This window comes from Echeneis naucrates, chromosome 19 (assembly GCF_900963305.1).
Source record: "Echeneis naucrates chromosome 19, fEcheNa1.1, whole genome shotgun sequence".
In the NCBI taxonomy this organism is placed as follows: Eukaryota; Metazoa; Chordata; class Actinopteri; order Carangiformes; family Echeneidae; genus Echeneis; species Echeneis naucrates.
Genome location: NC_042529.1, coordinates 9,589,752 through 9,616,552, shown reverse-complemented (window position 1 = coordinate 9,616,552; position 26,801 = coordinate 9,589,752). Strand labels below are relative to the sequence as shown.

The 26,801-nt window shown below is 42.1% G+C and overlaps 1 protein-coding gene across 3 annotated transcripts in view; it reads right to left on the bottom strand.

The window, feature by feature from the left end:
* Positions 1 to 4,461: 4,461 nt before the first annotated feature.
* The window catches only part of ntn2 (netrin 2), a 41,213-nt gene continuing 18,873 nt past the window's right edge, over positions 4,462 to 26,801 (bottom strand). For all 3 annotated transcript variants that reach the window (XM_029528300.1, XM_029528298.1, XM_029528301.1), the window contains exons 3-7: positions 20,460 to 20,648; positions 14,981 to 15,130; positions 12,619 to 12,672; positions 8,560 to 8,634; positions 4,462 to 8,459 (exon numbers count right to left, since the gene is read on the bottom strand). In XM_029528300.1, the coding sequence (XP_029384160.1) occupies positions 8,074 to 8,459; positions 8,560 to 8,634; positions 12,619 to 12,672; positions 14,981 to 15,130; positions 20,460 to 20,648 (854 nt within the window). In that variant the 3' untranslated portion in view covers positions 4,462 to 8,073. The remainder of the gene's footprint in view (positions 8,460 to 8,559; positions 8,635 to 12,618; positions 12,673 to 14,980; positions 15,131 to 20,459; positions 20,649 to 26,801) is intronic.

Genomic DNA, 26,801 nt, shown 5'->3' with positions numbered 1-26,801 from the left:
TGCCTCAAGGAGCTAATATGAAACCAAATGAAGTCGAGCTTTTGGAAGACAATATGCTGCTCTTTATTTAATCTTGTTAGTTTACATGACTGTGCATGACTACTTACAAGATGTGCCCTGAAGCTTATCTGAGCACCAGTTTTCCACTTGTCTGAAACATGGCCACTATTCCCACTGGCATGGAAAGTGGCTTTAGAAATGTATTAAAGAAAAAAAAGGAGCAGCTTTTTCACTGGTCGGAGTGTGAGGGCAAAGGCCCCATTGAACTGTGGAGTCGGACGTCGCTTCAACTTGGACTCATTGCTGTCTAAGTTATCTCTGGAGGGAAATGTCTGTCTTCCCAAAACCACATGGGTGAGCTTTTACACATTCTTAACCGCTGCCCACGCTTCCCATCTTGTCTCCTGCTGTCATGTGGTCTTTATTCTTCATGTCATTCTCTAAATACTTTCCTTTCCCCTTTCTACCTCCTTATTTTCTCATACCCTAGTTGCCCTCCCTTGTTTTGACCTCCTCCTCTGTTTCTCTCCATCTCCACAGATAAGTAGACATCCCTCACTTTTCACATAGGATCACATGGTAGCAATCAGAGTGGGCTTTGGCAGACAAATTAGGGCAGTTAATGTAGACTGGATATCAGCGCAGGGGCAGGGGAAGTTGGTGATAAATGCCAGCAGATGGGGCCTAAAATGTATTGTAGAGTTTATTTATTGGCCCATGCTAATGCAGTATGGGACAGTATTGCTGGGGGTGTAATGCTGAAAGAGGACCTGAGCTTTGAGGATAAAGGAGTATTCTTACTAAATCCCCTTTTCATGGGAGACAAAGAGAGGACTGAAGAGAACAGAAAAGATGTAGCTATAAAAATATATACATTTTAAGCAGATTTTGATCCAAAAAGGAAGTCCAACTGCGTTTTGACTGGAAAAATTATTGAACCTGGGATTTATCTGAGATTAAACTCTGTCCAGATACATATTTTTTGAGAAAGGGTTAAAGACATATTGTCAGCACCATTCCTCTTTAGAGGACTACAAAAAAGCACTTTTCTCTATGTCCATTTATAAAGGAACTTTGTATACAACATATACTCCAAAAATGACTCAGATTTATTTTAAACACTGCCCCCTGGTTCACCACTGAATTATTCATATGTCATCAAATGTTTGGCAGAGACAACTACTGCAACTCAAAGCCAAATCCACACGATACTCCTCAAATGGCACATTTTCACCAATCAATCTGTCATCACTTGTAAAATATGAATGACTTGTGCTCCCTGAAATTATTTAATTCAGAACACATTTTTCCTGTAAAACTTAGGACTCATCGTGTGCTGCTCTTTGATTATTTTCTCATGATTACTTTCCAGATAATCTGGTTTGATGAAGTGCACGTTCTGTAGAGGTGATTCATCGACCCTCGATCATATATGTAGCCACTGACCAAAGTGAGTCCTCTCCATCCATCATTCAGCCCATCTGAATGATCTTTTTGACTTTTCTTTCTCCACTGGCTTTGGCAAAATCAAAGCGAAGAAACTCTCTGTATCCAATCTTTATCCCTAACCGAAATACTTGCCCCAGGCTTGATCCTGAGGTAGCCAACCTCGACAGATATAGTACTGGTCGCCAAAGACAACACTGTAACTTACTGAAAGGTTTTTTTTTATACATAATTAAAGTGAATGCATGTATGCTGAAGTAAAAGTTTAATAATTACTTGGGCCTAAAGCTATTAAAACATTGCATAATAAGCAAGACAACTCACAGAGAGCTTATGTGGAATTTACCAGTGTAATTTCTATTTGTCCATCTGCACACAATCCACTTTTTGTGATGACCTTAACATATAAACTGCACACACACACACACACATTCCTCTTATGTTACAAGCTTTGAAGAGGAAGACTCATCCCTATTTTCAACAGTACCCAATCAAAGACAAAGCTGAGGGGTGGATTAGGAGCAGGCTTGTGCTGCAAAATGCTCCTATCAGGGACCACACTGGTTTTAAATTACCCCCTACTTCTCATTCATTTTCAATCACTCAATGGCCCAATAAAGTTTGCTTCTCCAATAGAAAAGAGCAACAAAGGAACACTGAATCCCAGTTTTGTGCAACAGCAGCCCCCTACAATCCCCGACACTGTCTGTTTGTGTCTGGAAAATTGTCCATGAGTATCATGGATGTAATTGGCCCAATTGCAGGCTAAAAGATTGCATTGAATGAAAGAGCAAGTAGAAAATGTTTCCTTCGCCATAATGAACTGTGATTTTTTTTTTTTTAATGGAAAGATGGAGAGACTGAAAGATGACAGATGTGCAAGCAGAGGTGCGTTCATTGTCACGCATGCTGTCAGTTCCAGAGGGAGTGGTGTCTCTTCAGACGACAGCTGGTTTCACTCAGAGAAAAGACATGCAGCACAGAGACGGAGAGAGAGAAACAGATCAGACCTTCACCACTGAATATTTATGATCTTGGTCCACACAGATTTCTTGCCACATTTTTTGCGGTTTTCAAGGGGGTTAGTATTTGGTGACCCACACACATTCAAAAACTCCCAGACAAGCATACGTGAGTGTTCACAGATACATGCAGATATTCACACATACATTCATTGTCTCTGAGGGAAGAGAGGTGGGGAAAAAAGGAAAATAAGTCATAGAGATCATTATAATGGAAAGTCGTGAATGTGGCAAAAAGTAAAAAAAAAAAAAAAAAAAAGCACATTGGGGAAAAGAGTAGATTTACGCAACAGACTTGCACACGCGCGCACACACACACACACACACACACTATGCTGGAAAATGCCGTTGTTGAGCTTTGAGGTATGGTGGTAATGAGGCTCCGTTTAAAGCCAATGAAGCCGCTTTGGCAGCTTATGAAAGCATGACTGGTACCCCCCCCCCCCCCCCCCCACCCTCCCCACCCTCCCCACCACCACCCGCCCCTTGCCTGCCGCTGGGTGGTGTGTGCTTGTGTGGATGTGTGTGTGTATCAGATAGCTTCCTTAGGTAGTTGGGGTTGTGGGGGTTATTTGGCCAGATTCACTTTGCTCTTTTCCAGTACTTTAGGCAGCGGTTCTCTTACTAACCAGTCACTCTCCAGATTTCTTGACACACCATGAACGAGAGAAGTTAGTCGTACATTAACTTATGAAACTTTCTTGATCAAATTCAATATAGTTGAAACTAACAACTGGTCCAAAGACCTGCAAATCCTCCTACAGTACGTTACCACCAAAAATACTTTATCAAAGTGGAAAAGGGGGGTTCGAAATGTTCAAAACTGGTTGTTGATCTTCTAGTGCAGAAGTACACTTCCAACCAAAACAGTGGGTAGCCTGTCTTATATGTCTAATGATACATTTACGGTGGAAGAAGCATGAATGGAAATGTGGCTCCTTGGTTAGAGAGACTTTGGAAATAGAAAGACTTCAGTCCAGATTCAAACATTTATGAATTTGCATCGAGCGGTTGTACCACATAAGAGGACAGACACATGATGGTGTCACATATGTTATATTTAGGCATCACACGCAATCAACGCAAGAGCCAAAGTGTGTCAAGCCTGGAGCACAGACATGAAGAAAGCCCAAGTGATACTATTAGAGGATTAAAAAGGGAAATTGAGGTTTATATCAGCTTCAACCTGCATTACAACATCATGACTGGCAAAATCAAGAGCGCGTCTCTGATACGACAAATACACATTTTAATCAGTCTTGCAATCAACATAAAGGGGAGTGGGATCTCCAGACTGAGCTCTGTGGTGACTGTTTCTGAAGCTGAATCTCATGTAGGTCCATTAATCTGGATTTCTCCTGTCAGTTTTGGTTGCAGGCCATTAAACTCTCATGGTGCAGTGGGAACTGGACAGGAATGGCAAGCTGATGGGAGGCCAGGATGTCTTGGGTGGATGTGTTTCATGCAGACATATGTCATAGTGTGCGAGTGTGTTTGTGTGTGTGTGCAGTCAATCTTACCAATTTCTACTCTCAAAGCCTTGATGGTCTTGCCTGGGGAGAATGATGATAAATGGTCGCTTTCCTGTAATTTACCTTCAGGAGGATGGATGGAGCTGGCCTGTTTGGTTAGAGGGTGGGGAGACAAGGAGAGAGGAGACTGTAAGTGAGATGCAGGGGGAAGAGAGGAAGGAGTTTCCTGCGTTGGACCTGACTCTGTAGTTGGATTTCCTCAGAGGTAAGGTACACATGTGTGTGTGCCTCAGTGTTTATTTACAGAGCTCTGTTCATACAGGAGAGGAGCCGATATACCCACTAGCCCCTATGCCACCCCTCCAACCCCCCATCAAAGATAAGTGCAGGCTCTGTGAGTGGAAACACACCAGAGCTGCATGTCAGCATACTTTCCAATAAGTAACACACACACATTAGATATTTCTGCAGCTCAGGCTAATGACCGCAATTACACAGAGACGATCAACACAACACACAGCTCATTAACTAATAATTTATTTTTGATCATTTAGATTAAAAAGTCAGTGGTTCATTGCCTCAGAGGAAAATGTACAAATAAGATTCTGATATAACAGAAGTGAAGAGCAGGGCTGAACTAAGGGAAGAGCCCCTTTGGTGGGTCAGGTTGGTGGACAGTTTTGTGTGCGAGTGAACCATGATTCACAGCGCATTAAAATAACAGAAGGTGATGGGCTGTGGTGGACGTTCCTGTTTGTACCTCTATGGGGAAAGCAGAGTGTGAAATCAGCCCGTGTCACATTTTTTCGTTCCTTTTTTTAACTCCATTCTCCTCAGTCATTTACAGTTGGGCGGCTGTTGTCTGGAAACAACATAAAACCAAAAGGAATACATTCTGTGTAATATCTGAACCACATCTTCTGGTCGTGATCACAAAAGCATATGTTTCTGGTTTCTACATCCATATAACTTCATCTGGTTTGTACATCCATACACGTGAGCCATCCCGGGCCGAGTGAGACTTGACAAGAAGAACATAAATGGAAGAGGCAGTTCAGTTCATATTTACAACATTAAAATCGTGTCAAGGCCAGGTACAGACAGAAGTGAAACAGAAAAAAAACAAAACAAAACATGGGAACCAGATCAGAAAAATGGAAACGACACTTTATGATAGGCTATCCCCCCCAAAGCTTCACCTTTCAGAGGAGAGCTCTCTGCACTGACTGCTCTTTCAGGCCATGTATGTGTCACTTGTTTACACACCTAGGTTAATTAGACAGACACACCTGTGAATGCTATAAACACTGCAAAGGGAGGAAATAAAGCAAAGCAGTTATGGCCTCACTTCCACTTAGAAGCTGCTGGGTTTATTAACGTAAAACAACAGGGCAGCTCTTGCTATGAGGCTCGCTAAAAAGGCTATGTCCCCATGACAACAACAGGCTCACTCCGAATGCTTATCTTTATTACAACATCCAGAGTGGGCACTTAGGATGAGGAAAGCAGAGAGCCAATAGGAAGTTAAGAAGGCTTTTGTACATTTCTTTGTACATGAGATACAAAGTGGAGAGTCAATCAGGGATGCTATCACACTTGATGAGTGTGATGGGCGCTTAAGTTGAGCACTGCAGAGGCCTCATGGGCACGCAATTCGAACATCCATCATATTTTGTCACGCCATACTCACATACCAGAGCGCAGAGACTGGTGCTACTGACACCACCTGACAAAGCAGCCAGCACACTAATAATTGACTGTTTGGTTTTGCATTTTTGCAAAATACCATCGGTGGGAATTGCACCCTGTGCACAGAGCTGTCAAAACTACAGCACTTTTTTTCCTCTCTCTCTTTTCTTTTTTTGTGCACAACAGAAATCAGAGTAGGTGAAAACTCATTTTGGTTACATTTTGTTTTTGGACTGGATTATTAGGGCGTCAAAAGACACACAGATCATCTGAACAAAATCTAACTCATGGTTTCTAATAGCAACAGTTGTCATGGTGTCCAGATTCTTAGGCTTGGTGACATTATTTCATTAACACAATCAGACCATACACTTGTGTGAGTAAGTTTTTCACAGTTTGACATACATTCTTAAGACGTGAAAACAAGAACTACAGCGCAGTACAGTACAGCACTGAGGAGCTTTGCCAGCCTCAGTCTGTGCGGTCACTTATCTATGACACTCAATGCAAAACATGCAAAATGGGTTAAAATAAAAGGAGTGTGGGGAGGGTGGTGGCTGACACAGAGAAAAGAGCAGAGAGACACTTTTGGAGGAATGACAAACCAAACATACCACCGCAACCAGAGGAGCGTAACCACTAGCTAGCATGACATGCCTGTCGGCACACTCACTGCTACGCTTGCTTGATGTGCCCCTCAAAACTGTGTGTTTATCTTGTACTCTATTTAAATAAATTGTAATGCGCTTTACAGGCAGATAAAAAGCTTGAGAGCAACCAGACGGGTCTTTCTGTGGTTTTGGTTGGTCCCAACTTTCATAGTCTCTTAATTGAATTTAAAAACTGACTATGCTTATTTGGCACAGGATGACAGGGACTGTGTCTGTGTTAGTACGTTGAGGAAGATGAGTTGGGATGTTTTCCTTTGTATCTCAACGATCATAGTGGTTTAGTTCTTGCTCTGCTAACTGTAAGGTTTTGATGGACCAGCAAAAACCACAAACATGCAAACATAACAAAGCACATGAGGAATGAAATATGATCCTCTCATGTCATAATACAATCAGTGAGCAGAAAAACTTTCCAGCCTCATTCATTTAGTCAAAATATACTGGAGGAAAACACAACCATGTTGTTTATCTGGCTTTGTTTTCTTTTTACTGCATGAAAAGGAACTTGTGTATCAATCTCTTATTTTGGCAAACAAAAGTCTGCCAGTCGCTAGACATCAGAAAAATGTTCAGACATTTAAAGACAAAGAAATGACAGTGGCCACACAACATCTGGATGGCCACTACCCAGCGGAGCACATTACCCATAAAACAAAAAAAGTCTCCTTGGAAATATTGGTATTGTTCTGAAATTCCAGCCATTTGTCCACAATGCTCAATCTTTCTTCCAAAAAATTGACAATGAGTCATGATGATGATGCATGACTTTATAAACTACTCATGAGAGGGACTAGACGCACAGCTTGAGAGTCCTGGAATGTGACTCATACATGCCAGCAGGCTTTGTTCAGCACAAATGAAGCGACAGTATATATGGTACGTGTAATAAGGATATGGATGGATGAGATAACAAATAACCACGAGGAGTATGGACTCTTATGAGCAGTGGCATCAAATACTTGATATAAGAGCTTGCAAGAGCAGTTTATTCGGTTAGTGCTGTCTTGTGCAGCAGCAGTGATGGTGAGACTGGTGGCGAGGTTTGCTGTGCAAATGTCCCTGCAAATGGAGCCCTTGGTTCCTCACAGGACAAGAGTTTTTTTAGATACTGCCTGATGAAGTTACTGCAAAGACCTGAAGCAAGTAGGCCCATTTTTATGAACACTTTGCCAGTGAATGTTGAAAAGGTTTTCAGGTGCACTAGCTCATGCTGATCCAAGTTGAGTTTGTTTCAACAGTGAAACATGAGGCAGCCAAGCTGAGAGTGTGCAGCTTGTCTTGTTGCTGATATTAGTCAGTCTCTGAAGTAACAAACACTGTTGAATACAATCCTCAGAAGTGAATATATGAGCTGTGAGCACTGATAGTGTATGTGACAACTGAAACAAAGTGGTAGGAAGTGGTCAGTGTTGGCAGGAGGAGTCTGGGGGTTGGGGGATGAGTGGACATTACCGCTGTCGTCAGTGAAGTACGGGATGGCGTCTGCTTTTGTCTACACTTCATACCCTTTTTAATGGTCCCTTTTTAAGGCAAACCAATGGACAAAAAGACACGTGACAATGACAAATCATGAAAAATAAAAATGAAAATAATTATACAATATACACAAAATGTGGTCCTTAAAACAGGGAGGGTACATGCAGTCTTTTTAATGCGCAGTGTTCTTGCGATGAGGAGGAGCAAGGCTTCAGGGGAAGGGGAAGGGAGGGTCACAGGGCCAGGGTTCATGAAGGCTGGGAATGGAAAGAGGTAGGGATGAATACTGCTTTCCCATCATGCCTTGCTGCACTTCCCCTTCTTCTCTTTGCGCTGGAACTTCCTCAGACGTCTCGTCCAAACGTCCCTCCACTGGATCACCAGGCTGTTCTTATCAGCCACCAGGCCCACACGCTCCGCCCCTGGACTGCTGGCTCCACCTCCAGGCCCGACCCCTGGACCCGCCCCTGGGCCCGTTCCACCATCGCTACCACCCATCACCAAGAATCGTTTGCTCATCTGGATCTTTGGACATTTGCAGGCCAGGTCCTTCATGTGCACCCACAGGATGTTGTCACCTCGCTTCAAAGGCTCACCCCGGCTCTTGTACACAGACACCACATTAACTGAGAACTTGGCCCAGTCACCCACAGTCTCCATGTCAAGGACATTCACTTGGACCGCTGGGAAAACATTCATTAAAAATACACTCAGGTCAACACTTACAATACTGTATATTGAACAATTAGGATTAAACTAATTTAAAGTTATTTTTTTTATTACCATAATCTTTCTTGCAATATTTCTTCATGTTGATCTTCAGGTTGCCCTTCACAGGTTTACAATATGACTCACAATCTGTAAAAACAAGGACCAACATCTTTTAATGCTGAGGCTGTTACTCCATGAGCTTTTTAACTCTACAAAATGACTCTCACATTACACAGATAATGAGACACTTACACACTTGAAATTTGAATCTTTACACATTCAGGACTTTATCACACCATTTCATAGGGTATTATGTGACGCCCTTGTAGAGTATAAACAGACCAGACCAGAGCATGTGTGATACAAAGTTAGTGTGACTAACTAGTAAGTGTTGCGTACAGTACTGTGAAACCACCACGAACAACACTCAGCATAAATCAACATGCCATTGTACATGCACGCAGACCGAGGTTCTTCTCATCCATACCAACACACATATTGTGATGCAAGTATGCATTTTTGATAGCCGTATGGCAGGTATGCCCATTTTCACATCAATATTCATTCACTGACCAGGCCAAAGGCTCCAAGGGGAACTGGAGCAGGTTGGATAATGTTGCGCTTGGTTTAGTTTTTCTGTGCTAAAATACAACTTCTGACAAATTCCACATCAAACTCCTGCTACAGCCAGTGGTGGGAGGCAAGTGAAACATACCAGACGAGTTAAAGTGTTCAGTCTGACATGTTTTCTGCAGGCTTGAGAAAAAACAGAGCGTTGTGGAAGCAGGTCATGGTTGGATGGATGTGAATCAGCCTTGGCTGCCAGTGTGACGGCTTAGACCACACATCGGACCAATGACCTCTAATGACCATTTGCAGGTGGAGTTACCAGTGATGAGGTGTTACAATTATGACCATGACAGTTAAAATGGACTTCTCGGCTGAGTGATCAATCTCAGATATCTTCTTGAGTGGCTCTAAGACCAACCTTGATTCCACTTCGATGCCAAGTTACTACCACAGTTATTTTGCAAGTTGGGCTTTCTTTACTCAGAGTGACCCAGCAGCACCGGAAACAATGTTCCCCTCAACTTCCTGGTTAAGACGAAATTAAATCCTCTGCAGACTCTACGGCTCAACTTTTTACTCAGGTAGCAGGTAAACTTTATAATAACATTTTCTAGTGAATTTCATTTTAACATTGGTAGACTGTGATGATTGATTATCATCCTGACAGAGAACAGTTTGACAGGTGTGAGTACACATGCATGTGATTAAGTAACGATGTAATATAAATCATGTTCTCCATGAGCTGACATTAAAGACCCACGAAATTAAACAGATAAGATTTTCAAGGATGGATGAAAGTTCTCATGTATGAAAAATGTCCTTGATAAAATCAGCGTAGCATTATGTTTGGAAATTTTGCTGAAGGTAACAGCCAACGCTCACTGTTGATTATGAGTGAAGCTCTACTGTACCTCACTGAATGTCACTGAATTTTATGAAATGTGCAATTTGGGATGTACTTTTGAATTATGAAAGTGAGAAGGGGGGGAAAAAAAAATAATAAAAAAAAAAAAATTGTAGGGAATTCCATGAAGGTGGTTTCCAACATAGTTTTAATCAGTGGACACGAAAAGCTGACCATACTGCCTTGGTTGGAATGTCAGGGTGTGAAACTGAAAAACCACATGCTGGTAACTGGACAGGTATCTGTGGTCAGGCCTTTAACAGCCATCAAAATGAAACCCATTCAGTCATGTTGGTTTCCAAAGCAAACCAAATAAATTGCTGCATATGAATGTCCTAATCTGCCCCCCCCAAAAAAAATAAAAAAATAAAATAAATTATAAAGTTTGCTAGAGGGAGAAATTACAGTTTTTGGGTGGTGAGAGTAGGGGGTGTTGTGCTGTTCATTTTTTGGGGAAGGACGGATGGAGGAATGGAAGGAGTGGGGAAGGATGAAACAGGGGTCCAAGAAGCCCATAAAAATGTCCAGGAGGCTTGGCTGTATATCAGAGCACTGGAGATTTTATTAGCCAGAGAGAGGAGAGAAAAGAAAAGGGAGAAAGAGAGTGAGAGCTGACGGCAGCATCCAATAACCTTGAGACAGGATGACGTTAAAAAACTATGAGGTGTGTGTGTGTGTGTGTGTGCGCGCGCATATTTTACATTATTCACTTTTAATAAATGATCTTAAATATCTTTTTCATTATAAGTCAGCATGCAGTTTCATGTACAGATCATTATCATGCAAGTGTGTATGCAACTGTGACAGGCATGTGTTTGTATAAGATGTGTATGGATTGCATTACATCACTGCGGTTGTGTGTGTGGTAAACAGTGGCTTGCCTGAAGGTATCAGCGTGTGTTTTCCCATGAACAGCCTCTTACTGCTGGCTGTTCACCTGGAAAAGCTCTTGGTGAATCGGCCACTGACCCAGAAGACCAGCCCACTGAAACCATGCACAATTGGCTCCAGAACTTTCGATGCCCTCGTTCCCCTGAACCCTTTTCACTGCGCCATGACAAGGACAAATTGCATCCCCCGCCCCTTACACAAAAACATTTTGGGGCTTTAGGTTTCTGATGGTGACGTTGGCTCTATGGTAGTTTAGGAAGGAGAAAGATGGGGGAAATGATCTGGTCTGTTTCGTAGAGGCTGAGATGAATCGGCAATCAATGTCGCTTGTGTTCTCAGACCCTGTAACATTTTCCCAGGGAAGTATTAAACACAAGAATGAGCTAGACTGTGCATGTTTTTCCTCCTTTTTCCCCCCAAAAAGGCTCAAAGGCCCAAATAATGAGGGGAAAACAGACGAAACTTAACAAGAGGAAGAAAATATTATCAGTATCTAATCAACTTTAAAGGAATAGACAATCCACCTATTTACTTTCCTCTGAAAGATGGACGAGGAGATGCTATTATGGCTACATTTTAAGGAAATACTCTCCCATAACACTAATTTATATTAATGATCATCATATAAATGTGCAATAAAAGCAGATGACACATTGTAAGTGTGTAATGAGCTACCACATTTAATTTCATATTAAACACAGACTAAAGCAAAGTACATGTGAAGCAGGAGGTAGCAGCTGGTTAACTAATCAGATAGTCTTGCTCTGCCCAAAGATAGTAGAGTCTGCCTACCAAAGCTTACTACATTTGATGTAATGTCTGGTTTTTTTAATCTGTATAGTGAAAATTTGTGGTTCTATGTGATGGACAACTTGTTGGCCTGTATCTGTTTGCAGACTTTTTTGCTAAGCCAGCCAATTTAGCCGTATTTACTGTGCAGCCACAAGAGCGGTATAATTTTTCTCATCTAACAGCCAGAAAGCAAATAATGCTAGCCAGTTTTTCTCTGCAATGTTTATTGACTATGTAGAGCTTGAAACTTGCATCAGCCATTACAAACATTTTCAGTTCTGTTAATCAAAGCATAAAACTTACCATATTTAACCCTAGAAAGTCTATATACATATATATTATATTTCTGAATCTGAATTTGGATATAAATACCAAAAAATATTTGTTTTGAGTATTGTATGAGGGACAAAGTGGGGGTATAAACTGCAGCCTCAGCTATGATGTATGCTATAAACCAACTAATGATTCAGCATTTCCAATTGAACAGCGCCATTTAAAATCAAACAGCCGCAGAATGAAAAATGTGGGCAGAGTAATTGACCAAAGCCTAAATTGGAGAGTTCGAAGGAGAGACTGAACAAATTTCCCCCCAGTCACTTGCCAACACTCCCTTCACGCCTCAAAACTCTCCCTTCCACTATATCTCCCTGCTAAAGTGTAACTAATCACCTCTGCTGCCTATCTGCTGGCCTTGGCTTTAAGCTGCAGCTATACTTTAAACACAGCAAGGCTCTGCTAACTTGGGGCTAACAGGAAAGCGTGCCAAGGACACAGGTTTTGAAGACAATGGAAAAATTCTGCTGGCCGCAGTGCGCTCGTTTTCATTTTAGAACTTCAAACGAGGGAGACCCACTCTCCATTAATATTTATTCCACACCTTAAAATTCATGTCCAGCAATATTAAATACAATGTTTTTGTTCCTCTTGTAAAGCATTGAGTGCTTATGGGTGAGGTTCAGAGGGTGTACACTAACCTGCTGGTTCCTCTGTGCTGCTCACTACAGCTGTGGGATTGACCACTGGGATTTCTAAAACACACACAAGAAATACAAAGTTATTTGAATGGTTGAACATTGATCCTTGCATTTCAAGTACAGTTAGAGAACAGACTGGGTGGATTCTTACCAAAAGTGTCTGTGTGGTCAAATTAATGAAGTTTATCTCAATTCATTACAAGTCATTTAAAAGATTGTGTATAGGTCAGATCTGTATATAAATATAATATGACAAAACACATGGCACTGAAGAGAAATACGTGTCTTTGGTCACCAAGGCCAATAAGAGAAAATACCAGGCTCCTGCAGGAGATTTGATTTATGACATATGTCGACTCTGCGCATGAAAACATATTGAGCATTGCAGAGAGACATGCTAGATAAACACTGAGAGAGTGACAGGGATACTTATTGGTGGTGAGAGGGAAGACAGGCTTTACTTAATCATATGTTCCACGGACTAATGTGGTGGTTTCACTCTTTGTTGGAAGAACACATTAAAAGACCTTGAGACAATTTATGTCTCTGACTAACTAGATGCATCACATTTACACCAGTTAATTCACTTTAGATAAATTGATCCAGCAAAAGTTGGCAGACTTGACACATCAGAGAGAGAATTTGATTCTTTTGATTACCACTGATGATTCAAATTGAAAGGTGGCTGCAGTAGATTAGTCTCATCCTCCCATAACAGATGCGAGGCTAACACTGCTGTGCAATCTGCATGCATGCATGTATAGACAGATGGACAGATGGCAAGGGGGCAATTTTGGTTGGATCGTCTTAAGACAGATGCAACCATCCCTCACTGTGCCCGCTGGCTACACTAAAAAGTGCCTCATGGAATTCCTCCAGGACTGTTCTTCTAATCTTTTGCAACTTTACAATACAAATGCTAATGCTAACAACAGGCCCTCTGCTTTGACCGTAAGAGTTACTGGAACGCCAGCTTAGTATCCACCCAGAGGATCTGCTTTTGATTGGATTTGGAGATTGAGGGTTTGAACCAAGCGAGTGGGATTGTGTTGGTGGAAGGTGGGAGGGGTTCTTGGAAAGCTGTTTTGAGGCAAAAGCAGCAGTTGTCTCTGAAATTATGGACACCCCGCCAACAAAAACAAATGAGGGCACAAGCTTTGTGAAGGCAGGCGCAGCTGCTAGAAGCCACTTTTAATCTGTGTGCCCTCGTGGTCACATCTTGTGAAGATGGACAGATGATGAAAGGATCATTCAGATGAGGGTTGCTCCCATCATACTAATTGGCTGCTTAATGGTTAAGTCTTCTGTCTTAGGAGCCTAAGTAGGCAGTACGATGCTCACCATGAAGCCATATTGACACACACAGTTGTAACACCATTTGCAATGGATCCAAACATGTGCATGCACTTAAAAGCACATACAAAATTTATCTGGATGGCTCAATGGCATTGAAATGAGTTGGGTGTGTCATCCATGATCATAGTCCTTCTTGCACGTCCACCATCTGCTCCGGAGCTGCATGCGAGAGAAACAACATTGCACCATGTGGCACGGTGTCACAGAGTTTGGTATGGCACTGGGCGGTATGGTAGGGTATGGCATGGCTCGCTCTGGTGGTTGGTGTTGAGTGTGAGCACAGTGTGTCTGTACCGCCTGGCATGCAATGTGGTGGAAAGTTACTTTCAATTATGAACGCCTGCATGTGCCGGGGCACAGTGACAGTTCATAACTACCATGCGCGCACTCAGATGCGTGCATGCGCTTGTCACAGGAAATTAAAAACCTGTGTAGTCAGCATGCAAACTACAGCAACTGGAGAGTCACACATTACACGCCGTCAACAGCAAGTGGAGCAATAATAACCAAGTCTTGGGTTCGCCTGCAGCTCTCCACAAAAACCATATATCTAATATGGTTGGCTCAAAAAACTTTTCTCTGCCGCTTTGATAAATATCAAAGTTCAGTTAAACCTGGCTTCATGTTTGGGCCTCTGTGTATATTTTGGGTGTTTCTCCATGAAATTATCAATGCATTTTCCCAGGCCAAACAAACCAAGATAACACGTGTACTGTAGATGTGCGGCAGAGATCAGATTAGGTGTGTCTGTGACAAAGCCAGAGTGACTTTATGAACGACTTTAGGTTACAGGGAAGTTTATTTCACTCATCGTTTGTGTTGCTCCAGTTTGGGTAAGTGAGATTAAGTAAGTAAGATTAACTCACTACTTTATTGTAACTATTTTGCTATATTATTGATAAGTTCCCTTATCTATTTTCTCCATTCTGACAAGCTGATAAAAGGCAAATTGTGGAGTGTGAGTTGTAATTTATACAAATTGTGTGTGTCAGATTCAGTCACTCACTGATGCAGGGGGCCACAGGTGAGCGGCTCTGCTGGTAGCCCTTGGCACAGCGGTTGCAGGTAATGCCAGTCACACCATCCTTGCAAGGGCACTGGCCTGTGGTCTGGTTGCACGTCTTGCCTGCTGCTCCCACAGGGTGGCAGTCACAGGCTGGGGTGGGGGAGGTGTGGAAGACAGAATTGATAAAACATGTTAATTTTAAGGACTTGATGACAAGATGACACACGAGACAACAGCTTTTTGTGGGATTTCACAGCTTCAGGTACTTGAATTTCATAATATTGTGTTCTTGCCTGCAGACAACAGATCTGCATTTAGACAGAACATTTCTCCCAGATTGAGGAGGCCCTTTTTCAGTCTGCTCCTGTGCTTGAGATACCCTTTGAGGAAAAACACAGTGCGCATGTATCTATTTTTGTGAAAGAGGAAAAGACTAATTCAGGGAGAGAGAAAGTAATTCTATGCAAAATCAGAAGACAGCAGAGGCAGTTATAAACAGAGACATGCATTAAGTTCATCACTGTCAGGAGAACACAAACACAAACTGTACGCTCCTCACTCCTGTTTCATCGTTTGCACACTCCAACTGCTTTTGTGTGCCTTCCTGGTGACGCACGCGCTGCTGTTTCATTACTTCCCGAAAATTCAGTTGATGCCCAACAAATGCCAACAGCAACAATCAACACTCTGATCACCTCTCTCTGGCAAGACTTTTATGAATTTTGCCGGTTCTAGGTGATTTTTTTTAAGTCACCTTCAAAAACACTGTCAGAAACATTCTGACAGTGTTTTACAAGATGTTAGATCAGAGGGTGAAAGGGAAAGTGGCATTGAGCTGAAAGAGGTAGAGAGTGAAGGACTGCTGCAGTTTCATCTAAACAGAGGCTCTGGTGTGCTCACCAGCATAAACAAGAGTGAATCTAACCAAACTATGTACATGTTGACGCTATTAAAACAAAAAAACAAACATTTGTTCTTGAAGTAATAAACACATACTTAACATTTCACAAGAAGCCAGCCAGACAACACACATCAGTGGCATATAAAAACAAATGCAAGACTTTTAAACTTCTTGAACAGTCTGACTGGTTTTCACTTAATCAGTCTCAGCGCAGAATACAGCAAGTTAAAGGGAAAACAAGTATCCTCTCCTGTCTACCATCTATTTATCTACTGATATGCTGGCAATGATACAGCAAACAACTGTGAAATTTAAGTTGAACCCTCTGCCTTCTCCCCTTATTTTTAATCCAGATCTTTGGAAAACAGACAGTGCAGACAACAGTGCAAAATTACTAAAGCAAACTTAAGGTGACTTTACTGTAACCCAATAGCTGTAATTGTCCAAGCTTATCAGGAAAAGGCAAGAAAGGCCAAAATTACACTTGGGGGGAAAAACCCTGTAACCCAACATTTTGTCACAGTGCTTGCCAGGGAAAGGCAGCTGCTAGCACGCCACAGTTCCTTCCCATCGCTTGTCGGAACTGTGAATGTGTTTATTTGCACTGGACATTTTTTAGCTGCTACAACAGAGGAAAGCCAGAGGACCCTACCACCTGTTGACTGTGTGAAGGGAGGGTTTAAAAGCCCAAAAGTAACCTACAAGTGATCGTGTGCGTCTGGCAGCTGGGTGGGGGGGTGGATTAACTGCGGCAAAGACCTTCTGAAACATGTTTGCCTTTTTTCTAGCAAAACCAGCAGGACCACAGGTGTCAAAGTGGCTGCACTCTGTTTGAAGCTTGCACAGAGATGTAAATCTGACGTGAAATCCCCACGACTTGAATCAAATGGGCCTAACCAGGAAACCTGAGCTTTGATGACACTGGGTAAGAGCTTGTGACTCACCTAAAGGGAATTCACATCTGCATATGTCAGGATAAGAGGCAGAGTTACATTAGATGCTAAAGGTCAAGTCAACAATGGTCTCCGGACTGTCTGTTCCTCTGTGCCAACCATGTAACGTATATCCTTACCTCCATGCTCTCACCCTCATTCATCAGCCAAGGCAAGACTTCTTTCTCATGTTCTCAGGTGCCACAGGGTCCACAGACTATTTGAAAAATTAATTCCTGCAGGCTGTGTGCTTACACGTGCTAATGAAACCCAGCTGATTAGAGCACCAACAACAGTAGTTTGACATCATGATAATCACATCAAGTTATTTTGTCTCGACTTGTTTCAACAACATCAAATAATCCTCAGCCGATTTCATTTGAGGGTTGCTCTTACCTGTGAGACCATGTGTCCCACGTCAAAGCACATGTGGGATAAACCCCTGTAATTTGATCTGTCTGACACAGGTCTGATGTTGGTGTGTCGTGCCTGTCAAGACATGTGGCACAGCAGGGTGAACGTCAAGGCAATTGTTTCACAACTGATCTATGAAGAGTGCAGACAATCAGCTCGATCTGGTCAATGAGCAACAGATGATTTTCTCACTTCCTTTCTAAACATTCATAGGCTGTTAAGACATGGGATTTTACTGCCAATGTCCGAATTGTTCAGTAAACAACCAGCAAATACCAGATCTGAATGGGCTGTGAAGGGCTGGGGGGGAGGTCTGCAGTTTTATGTGCAGGGGCTCGGGCCAGTTAAGAAGCAGTAAAAACGTCCTCAGATGTTGATGACTTTTCAAGCCTGTGTGACTATAGACGTGACAGGCACTGTGTTGGGATTTGTAGTCCTTTGACACTGTGTGTGTGTGTGTGTGTGTGTGTGTGTGTGTGTGCACGCACGCGCACATGTGTTTAAGTACATGCAAGGGCTGCTCTTTGTCTGCAGTTGTTTGGCAGCTGCCACATTTGGAGAAGAGGGTGTTATTTGTACAGAGAGTTGGAAATATGTTTTTAACACCCAGTTCTGTTCTGCTGTCTAGTTCACAGTGAAAATAAACAAACGTTAATGTGTGCGTTGCTGAAGGACTGATAAGTTCAAACTGTCAACAGAGCAGCTCCACACTGTTCATCTCAGAATAAAATTATTGTCCATGTTCTGGCTTAACTTGATTCTAAAATGATGTAGAAGTGGTTCTTTTTATTACCAAGGATTTAATTTTTAAGATACAACAGCTAAAGCAATGTAAGCAATTCACTTTAAATTACTTTACTAAATTAGTTTGCATACCATTTTTCTACAGTCCACTGTGTTTTCGGACAGTGAATATCCTCACTCCTGGCTGCAGAATTGACAGTCAGAGTGGTTTATATTTGCTGGCTTTGCTTCACAAAGACTACTTTTTATGGCTTTTATCGATGTTCCTTGTGGTCAACATACCAGCAGACGACTTGGACCCACATAAAAAAAAAAAAACAACAAAAAAACAAACTTATTTTTTACAACCTCACCTCATGCACTGCCCGTGCCTGCCACCTTTCTTTCATTTCACCGATTGTTGCAATGTTTGTGACGTTGTAAAGGGTTAGTGGAGAGGCAGGTTTCTGCCCACTGGGCTGAAATCCTGCAGATCTACTTGGAATAGAGAATTAACAGACGGAAGACAGCCTGCGTGTTTGGCACACATGAGAGGTTAAGTGGTGGACATGATGGAGGCAGAAGTGAGGTGGTTTCTCCTCTTCATAATGCTCCTCAGATTGTATAGCGACACCCATCTAGAGCAGCTTTAATTAGAAACAGACATGGCCCATTTATCCTCTCCAAGCACTGCCCTCCCCCCACACCTCACAGTCCTGTGACCGATTTTTAGAAAACACCTGTATTTTATTGTCGTAACTCCACTTCAGAGGTGATACTCACCCCCCTTCCGCCAAACTTCACCTCTAACCTTTATATTGACCCCGACACTTGGAGATGAAACATGGTGGCAAGCAAAAAATCATGTTGGAAAATAAAAATCCAGAAAGCCAAAAAGGCTAAATCAAAAAATTTAAAAGCAGTGAACCATGGTGAGAGAAGACAGACATTGGGGAGGAAGATGAGATGTGGTTATAAATGAATCATGGGAAATAGACAGGAAAAAAAGAGTGAGGGTGGAGGGAGAAGGAAAATGACGGCTCCTGAAGGCTGTGAAATTGCTCTGATCAATCATGGAGCCAGCCGCTCAGCAGGCTTTTCGGACGTTAACTTTCATTTCTGTCACATCTGGGGCCTTTGTGAGGGAAGATGATAAACTGTTCACCTGATCACTTGGCTTTGATAAGGACAGACTGTCATTTCAGGGGGCTTGCAAGCATTTGTTAAAGTGCTGTATGTCCGGGAAATGGAAGATGAGTGGACAATTTGCACAGAGGGACACACAGATCTTACTACTAATCCCCTGTCAGGATTGAGGCGGATCTCTTTCTGTCAGTGTTTCGGTATAGCCGCGGGTCAAATGACTTAAGTTTTAAGGTATGTGACCAAGTCATAGTAAAGTTTTTGCCATTATATGATGAATTGCTTCACATCTCAGAACAACTAACATGGGCAACTATGGCTTGATATCGTGCCATTTCAAACCTCTCGGTTTTGGGTTACAGCTTGGGGTCGGCTGCAGAAGAAAACTGAGCGGAAGCCAGTGGGAGATTCTCACCAGGAAATTTCAGGCACAAGATCTTCACTGCTACGAGAGTTGGCAGCTCTCACCAATGCTGTTTTTTCATGTTCTGGAAGTGATTCTTTACCTTCATCAAGATCAACAAGATGAAAAACACTCCCTCTCTGCTATTGATTTGAATATTTTCCTATGCAACAAGCACAGGAAACTGGTGTTATGTTTGAGTCTGGCAAGAAGACTCAAACGCTTCCAGTATAATACCAGGCTGAAAAATATGCACTGCAAATGTGAAATAATAAAGGGGTAAAATTCAGTTTTCCATGAGGAATGGCTAAGTCGTTTGATAATATGATGTGGGGCGTGTGGTATGAGGAAATATTTGGTGGAACGGCCAGAAAAGTTTCAGGCGTAGTATCAATTTGTTTCTCTCTGCTATGGTATGGCAAGTCAGACACACTCACTTTTTATTGAGTTACCATGACCACGTATGTTTCCGATCATAACTTATTACTCCGGTTACATTTTCTCAGAAATGACATGATTACACAAGTATTAGTAGGGTTAAGATGTCTCAATCTGCCTTTGTTTTAACATTTTGTAAACATTTAGCACAGACTATTGCCACATAAAAAGTCAAAGTGATCTTAAGGTAATAATCTGTGGCATTTTCATTTAAACAAATATTCATTTTGCTACTCTATTACTGATTGATGTAGCCCACTTTTGCATTAGTTAGTATAAACAGCAGAAGAAGAACTAGAGCTGTGTAAAGAGTCATCGCCAACATGGACGGAGAGACATAGAAATGAACACCAGCTACAGAGACTCAAACTTATCCGTGGGAAATCCAAGGAAAGTTGCTTCGGGGGGGAAAAAAAAAAAAAAAAAAAAAAAAGATGCCTAAAAAGTAAACCATGTATCAAAAGCATTAATCGTAGATCAGGAGACACTTACAAAAAACAGTGTGGCCACTTTTTTGACTCATACCTTTGCAGGCTCGGCGGTGAGTGATTGGTCTAGCCATGTCTCTGTAAAAGCCCTCCTTACAGTAGTGGCAGTGGCGTCCAGCGGTGTTGTGGCGGCAGTTCATGCAGACACCTCCGCTTTTCCTTCCTGACAGCTTGTACAACTCCATGTTGAACCGGCAGCGACGGGCATGAAGGTTACAGTTGCAGGCTGCAAACAGAAGTGAAGTGAAGGTGAGGAAGGCAAATGTAAATTTTTACATTACCTTCATAGTATTTATCTAAGTTTAAAGGAAAGCTGGCCTAGATGGACCGTTCACATAGATTGTGCACTCCAGTAAAACATATGCTTATTACCACGTAGAGAGGAGTGAGAGATTTTCCAGAAAGGCAGGATTAGTTTATAATCTACAGTTCGACTGTGTGCTTGGCTGCTATTCCAGAAGTCATCAATCAAAAATGATATTTACAGAGCTCATTTTCTCCATTTCATAATTAATGAATTCAGCTCTTCTCAGCCCATTAGTTATTAATCACGGGAAAGAGACAGTAATTTCATGAATCACTGATGAATAAAGACTCCTAAGATCTATTAAAAGCGAGATTGATTCAGATAAAGGAGAGGGCTCGAGCTCACTGTCCTCTAAATGAGACGAGTGAGAATATATGGGACATGTGAAGTGAGGTTATATTTCTCCACAGTTTCTAAGTTTCTGGTACCTTGAAGTCTCTTTGGCTCACAAGCCTTTCCTCTGACTCCTCCTTATAAGACCACATCCACTAGCTCTGACATTATTGATAAACTCTGTTCATTCTCTACATGTGGGGTTTACATTTGAGAAATAAAATAAAAAGGCTGCCCTTCTTGTTTGTGTAACAGAGTTTGATCCAGAGCCCTGGTCTGCTTAAATCAGATTCAGACCTGGAACCTGAAGACTTGGCCGCAGCTTCAATAACGACTGTTACAGAGCTTAGTTCCAGTTCAAAGTAATCCGCAGATAAATTAGGAATGGGTAAACAATAGCAAAGTTGTTTGACCAATAATGTCAACAGTTATGGCAAACGCAGATTATTAGAGGATCACAACAGAAGGTGATATTAATTAACTTTAAACCGAGGGGCGTATGTTTGAGACAATAGATGTCACTAGCGCTGGATGTTTAGAACAGAATAAGACACAACAAAGGGGAATAAGTAAAGACAGACTCAGGGACCGGGAGGCTTTTATGTGTGTCCCTGTGAGTAAAGAGTGGGCAGATACAGAATCAAAACAATAGCAAAGTCTTAAACTGACAATGTTGTTTGAGATATTTTAAATGCTACATTCATGTTTTGCATCGTCTCATCACAGAAGCTGAAACCAGCAGTGACAAAGTATTTTGTTACATGACATCATTAGAGGAACTTCATGCTGAAAGCTAGATTGAAGGCTCCACACCACTTTCATCTAAATGCTAAATATGAAGCCACCTGAATCTGATTTCATTCCATTCTTTATCCTGAGCTAAGCTAACTGGCTGCCAAGTGCCCCTTTACTCTACAAGTAATGCATCCCATCATTAGATCAAACTTGCGAGAGAGCAAATAACCAAATATTTTAGACCTTGATAGATAACATATTTTACTCTGGCAGTTTACGAGTGCCTCCCTCATGAAAGATAACTGATGCTACATTTCTGGTAATCAATGCGTTTTCTAGAATTTTTATAAAAATCCAGCACTGTTGCGCGTTTTCGATTCTCTGTAGATGTTAAGGTCAATTCCGCGGTTGCAGGGAGTTCAATGATCAGTACGGTCTTAAATGAGCTTTCTTCAGTTGGTCAAAAATCATTTTTAATGGCATCTTGACATACATCAAGTTCTACATGAGCTGTAGACGATATACAATCTCTCTCCACACTGAAAAAGAAGCCTGGCACCAGGTCGGGAAAGAGGCCCGCTTTTCCCTGGTTGCAGACCCTGAAAAAAAAAAAAAAGGGGGGGGGGGGGGGAAGCACATTCCCAGACTGTTTCCCAATTCCTTCTGGTTATTATGCAGCCCAATTTGTTTGGAATTCGTCTGTTAATGAAATACTGTTTTATGTATAAATACATAGAGACAATGTTGGATCCCTTGGTGTGTTCTCATGGACTGGTAAGTGACCTTTGACCCCAGATAGTTTTTTCAAAGAGGACTCAGTCAGTATCAAAGCATGGTAAAGCAGGATGCTGAGGGATGCCTGCAAGTTGAGTGAGTTAAAAGCCTTTTATCTGAACTGTGGTCTTAGTGGTAGTGATCTGGTTTCTCCCTGTTTTCACTGGAAAAAAAAAAAACAAAACAAAAACACTAAATTGATGACACATTGACAGAAATTGGTTCATCTTCTGTGCAGTCAATATGTGTTTTGTGCGTATAATTTGTGTACTACATACAAAGTTCAGAACAACTGAACAGCCTATCGGACTTCTTCTAAGGGGCATATGACAAAGAACACACCAGCTCCAGTAAGTGGCTCGAGGTGGTTGGAGTTGGGGGGTGGACTAGGTGGTGGACTGTGATTATGATCAAGCGTCTCAAACACACTCACAGCTGTGAGCACTTGTGTCCATTAACACCTTGTAGCGGAACATGAAAGCGATGGATCATGTTTTTTCCCGGCTGAAGTAACGTCGGCCATCTCACAGCATCCTCTCGTTTTACTGCTATGCAATAAGAGCAGCCAACAAAGCGTGAGGTGAGGGAGGAACTGTTCAAGTATGAAGAATGTAAGGAAATGTGCAGTTTCAGAAATGTAAATTTTCATATAATTTCTGAATGAACTATTTGAAAGGAAAAAGAAAAAGTGCTCTACATGCTGCGTTCAGTTATCAGCTTGGAGCTGCAGCTGCCAAAAGGATCCTGGAATGTTTATGGGTTTGTTTTGAAGTGTTCACATGAACGTATGCACGCACACACACCCACCCCACCCTTAACCTGCACCCCCACCCAAATTAGGCTCAGCAGGGATAACTGAATACTGTTTGAAGGCCATTTTTCAATTCATTAACACATCAAAGCTTCTGCGAAAACACTCACTAATTCTTATCTGTTGTGGAAGAAAACAGACATTTCGCAGTAGAAAGGAGTTCCTTGGGTGGTGTGAAGTCAGCAGAGGGATCGTTTAGTGAATGCAGTTCCTTCATGGGTCAGTGTCCAATTCAAGGATGCATAAAGCTGGTTTCTCATGTTGTCGTGGAAATCAGACAACAAACACAAGCTACAGTCTTGCTTTGACAAAATTAAAAGAGGGGATGAAGGCTGAGGATCAGGAAACCTTTAGGAAAATGTTACAGGAGAGAATTGTTTCACTACTTTGTCATTGAACAAACAGTGCCAAATATAAATTTTGGTCAATTATGTGCAACAGTAAATGTTTGTAAATCTTCCCCCTGCACAATTTGGATATACGGTGTCTCACTTTCTTGTTTAGGTGAGAAAAACTTAGGCAACAATTCAGGTTACAGATATTGACAGAAAAATACCGAACTGGTCTATTTCAACTTTCTTTACAGGTGCCTCAACAAGTCAACATGCTCTGAACAAGCTCACAGGCTGTTCTGTCAAGTATGTTATGACAAATTGGCCTGTAAAGACTGCGCTCAACAAATAAAATACAAGGGTGTTTGTGGAGTGCACTGCCTCTCTGTTCCCCTCCATATGTCAGGGATAAATCTAACCTCATTTTTCCTTCAGCTCGACCAAAGCCAAGCCAGTAAGCACAGCCAATTGATTTTGGACGGCCGTGCAAAACCCAAATCCCATGGCTAAAATTGGTCCTTGAAAATTGTAGGACTGCTCTCCTACCACCACCTTTCCCCTCTTGGCCCAGGCTGCAGTCCAGACCTGCTGCAGCCCCCCTTGGGTGCACTCTCTGCCTGGCCAAACAGGCTCGGCTATAAGAGCTCCTGCCGTCGTGTGTGTGTGTGTGTGTGTGAGAAAGTGTGTTTGGGCTGAGTTCCGCCTGGCTGCTCCAGCCACCTGCTCAGGGCACCGGGGGAACACCCGCTTAATTAGCTCCTCATTAGAGCCAAGGCTGTGTATCATGTGGATAAACACACACATACTCACACATTTATGTACCCACCCACACACACACACACACACACACACCAGAGATGGCTGCTTCAAGAGGCAGTAACTGCTCACAAAACGACAAGGATCAAGTGGCAAAAGATCTGAAAAAAAGTTGAACAGAACTGAGACAGATGTAAAAGATGCTGGGTCTGTACATTGTGAAGAGCAGTGGACAAACTGCGAAACTAAAACTCCTGTATCCCTTCTGTGTGGATTACATTGGCCATGTTATGCTTCTATGTCTTTGTAACTAAGCCACCTTAGCCTCACTCGTTCTTTCCTTTCCTTCCACACAGATATATCTTTCACTTTAAGCCTTGACACCATGTCCCAGCCTCCCCTCCCTCCGCTGGTTTCTGCGGTTAGCCTCACGCCGTGTGCTTAAGAGCCAGCTCTTGGGAGCCCTTTTGAACCAAGAGTCGCCTTAATTCCTCTCCCACCCCTCAACTAAGCCTCCTCTTTCTCCCTCTCGTTTTGCTTTCATGAGACCCAATCTCAAATACTCCCACCGGTTGCCTGTCCTTATTTTTGCCTCTTTCCCTCCCTGTCCTTTTCCTTTCGTTCATCTTTTCCTCCATCGTTCCAGTCTGGTGGGCTTGCCAGATTTGGGAGGGGGGGGGGGCAGTGTCTGTGGATAGTTCATTTCTTAGCTCTGCCCCCCCTTTCTGGTCCACTTCACTTCCCTACATCTAAACATTGTTATCTCTGTCTTGCCCTTTGCCTTTACTCTCTGTCCATCTCCGCTCTTCTTTTCTTCTCTCCATAAACTAAAGTCTTACGCAGAGGCAGAATCAAATTATCATGGAGAATCAGTAAAAACGGACATAAAAGCAGGTTTACTTTTGACATGACTCTTGGCATTTCATGACCATGTGGTCCACTCTGGAGATGCATGTGATGCCTGAGCTGGTTTAGAAATAGAAAATGACAGATGGAATAGATTCACCACTGTGTCCTGGGACGGCAGTGAAATAGTGAAGAGGTGGGGGCTGGTGGGCATAAAATGTTTAATATATGAGTTCAGGTTTTGATGCAGGCTTGTATGTGAATGCACAGCATTGAAGCAGTGAATTCATGTATTCAGCAATGACATTTATGTATTTTTTATGGATTGTCCAGTGAGTGACAGCTTTCATCAAATCAAATGGTTTGATGATTAGGAATTTAATACGAATAATTGGCATTCTCCTTTACACTTATCAGGTCTCTGAGCACAAATGAGAAAGTTTGATCCAACATAAAAAAAATAAAAAATAAAAAAAAAGGAGGGGGGGGGGGGTGAACCTTATGCCACGATATTGTGATTCTTGACTTCAGATGTTTTGATCCTGAAATTCTCAAAATGCTACTGATTAAAAAAAAAAAAAAAAAAAAAAAAAAAAAAAAGATTTTCCCCAGATGAAACCACAACTCTTTTTCTTACTCCACTCCAATCCTAGCCACAAAAAACTTTATATAACAGTTTGCACAAGCTAAGCAGTATTTTGTTGGCAAGTCAATCTCATCAATCAATCCTGTACTCATGGACAAGTATTTTATACGATTCCTGTTTTTGTTCCATAATCACAATGAGACTTTGAATGGGAAGTAGAACTGGGTTGGCTGTTCCCTGTAAAGATATGATCATAAAGTGAGAATAAACTGCTCCAAGTTTACAGTTTTATTTAAGCTGTTCACATACACTAAAAGACAATACCCATCCCAAATGCATTAATGTGTGATTAGACAAATGCGATTTGAAACACTGTATCAATGACTAATGAGTTAAATGGTCTGTGTTGCTGAAAACAGACATAATCCCATTTCTCTTAACTGCCTCTGAATCTTGCTGCCACCTTCAATGCCAGACGATATCCAAAAAAAAAAAAAAACATTTTTTCAGAGCACATTAGCCTTGAACAACAGGAAAACAGGATGAGACAAGAAAAAAGACAGATTTCAACAAAAACATAGAAATAGCTGAAATAAAAGAAGAGGTGGAAGAAAGAACACGTCCAGGCATAGAGTTAATCTTGTTACACAAGGATAGAGAGGAAGTGAGCGCCGGCGGTGACGGGCACCTCGGGAGGTGATTGCTACCATCTGTGTGAGAGAGCTGACAGGGGTCTGGGAGAGCGGGGTGGGCACACTGCACACTACAGCTCCAGCAGTTTGTTTTGGCACTGGGATGAAACACCACATTGCACTACTAGATTACATGTGGCTCTCACACATGCACAAATGTAAGGAGATGAGCATGCACACACGCACTTGGCCTCAGGCAGCCGCGGA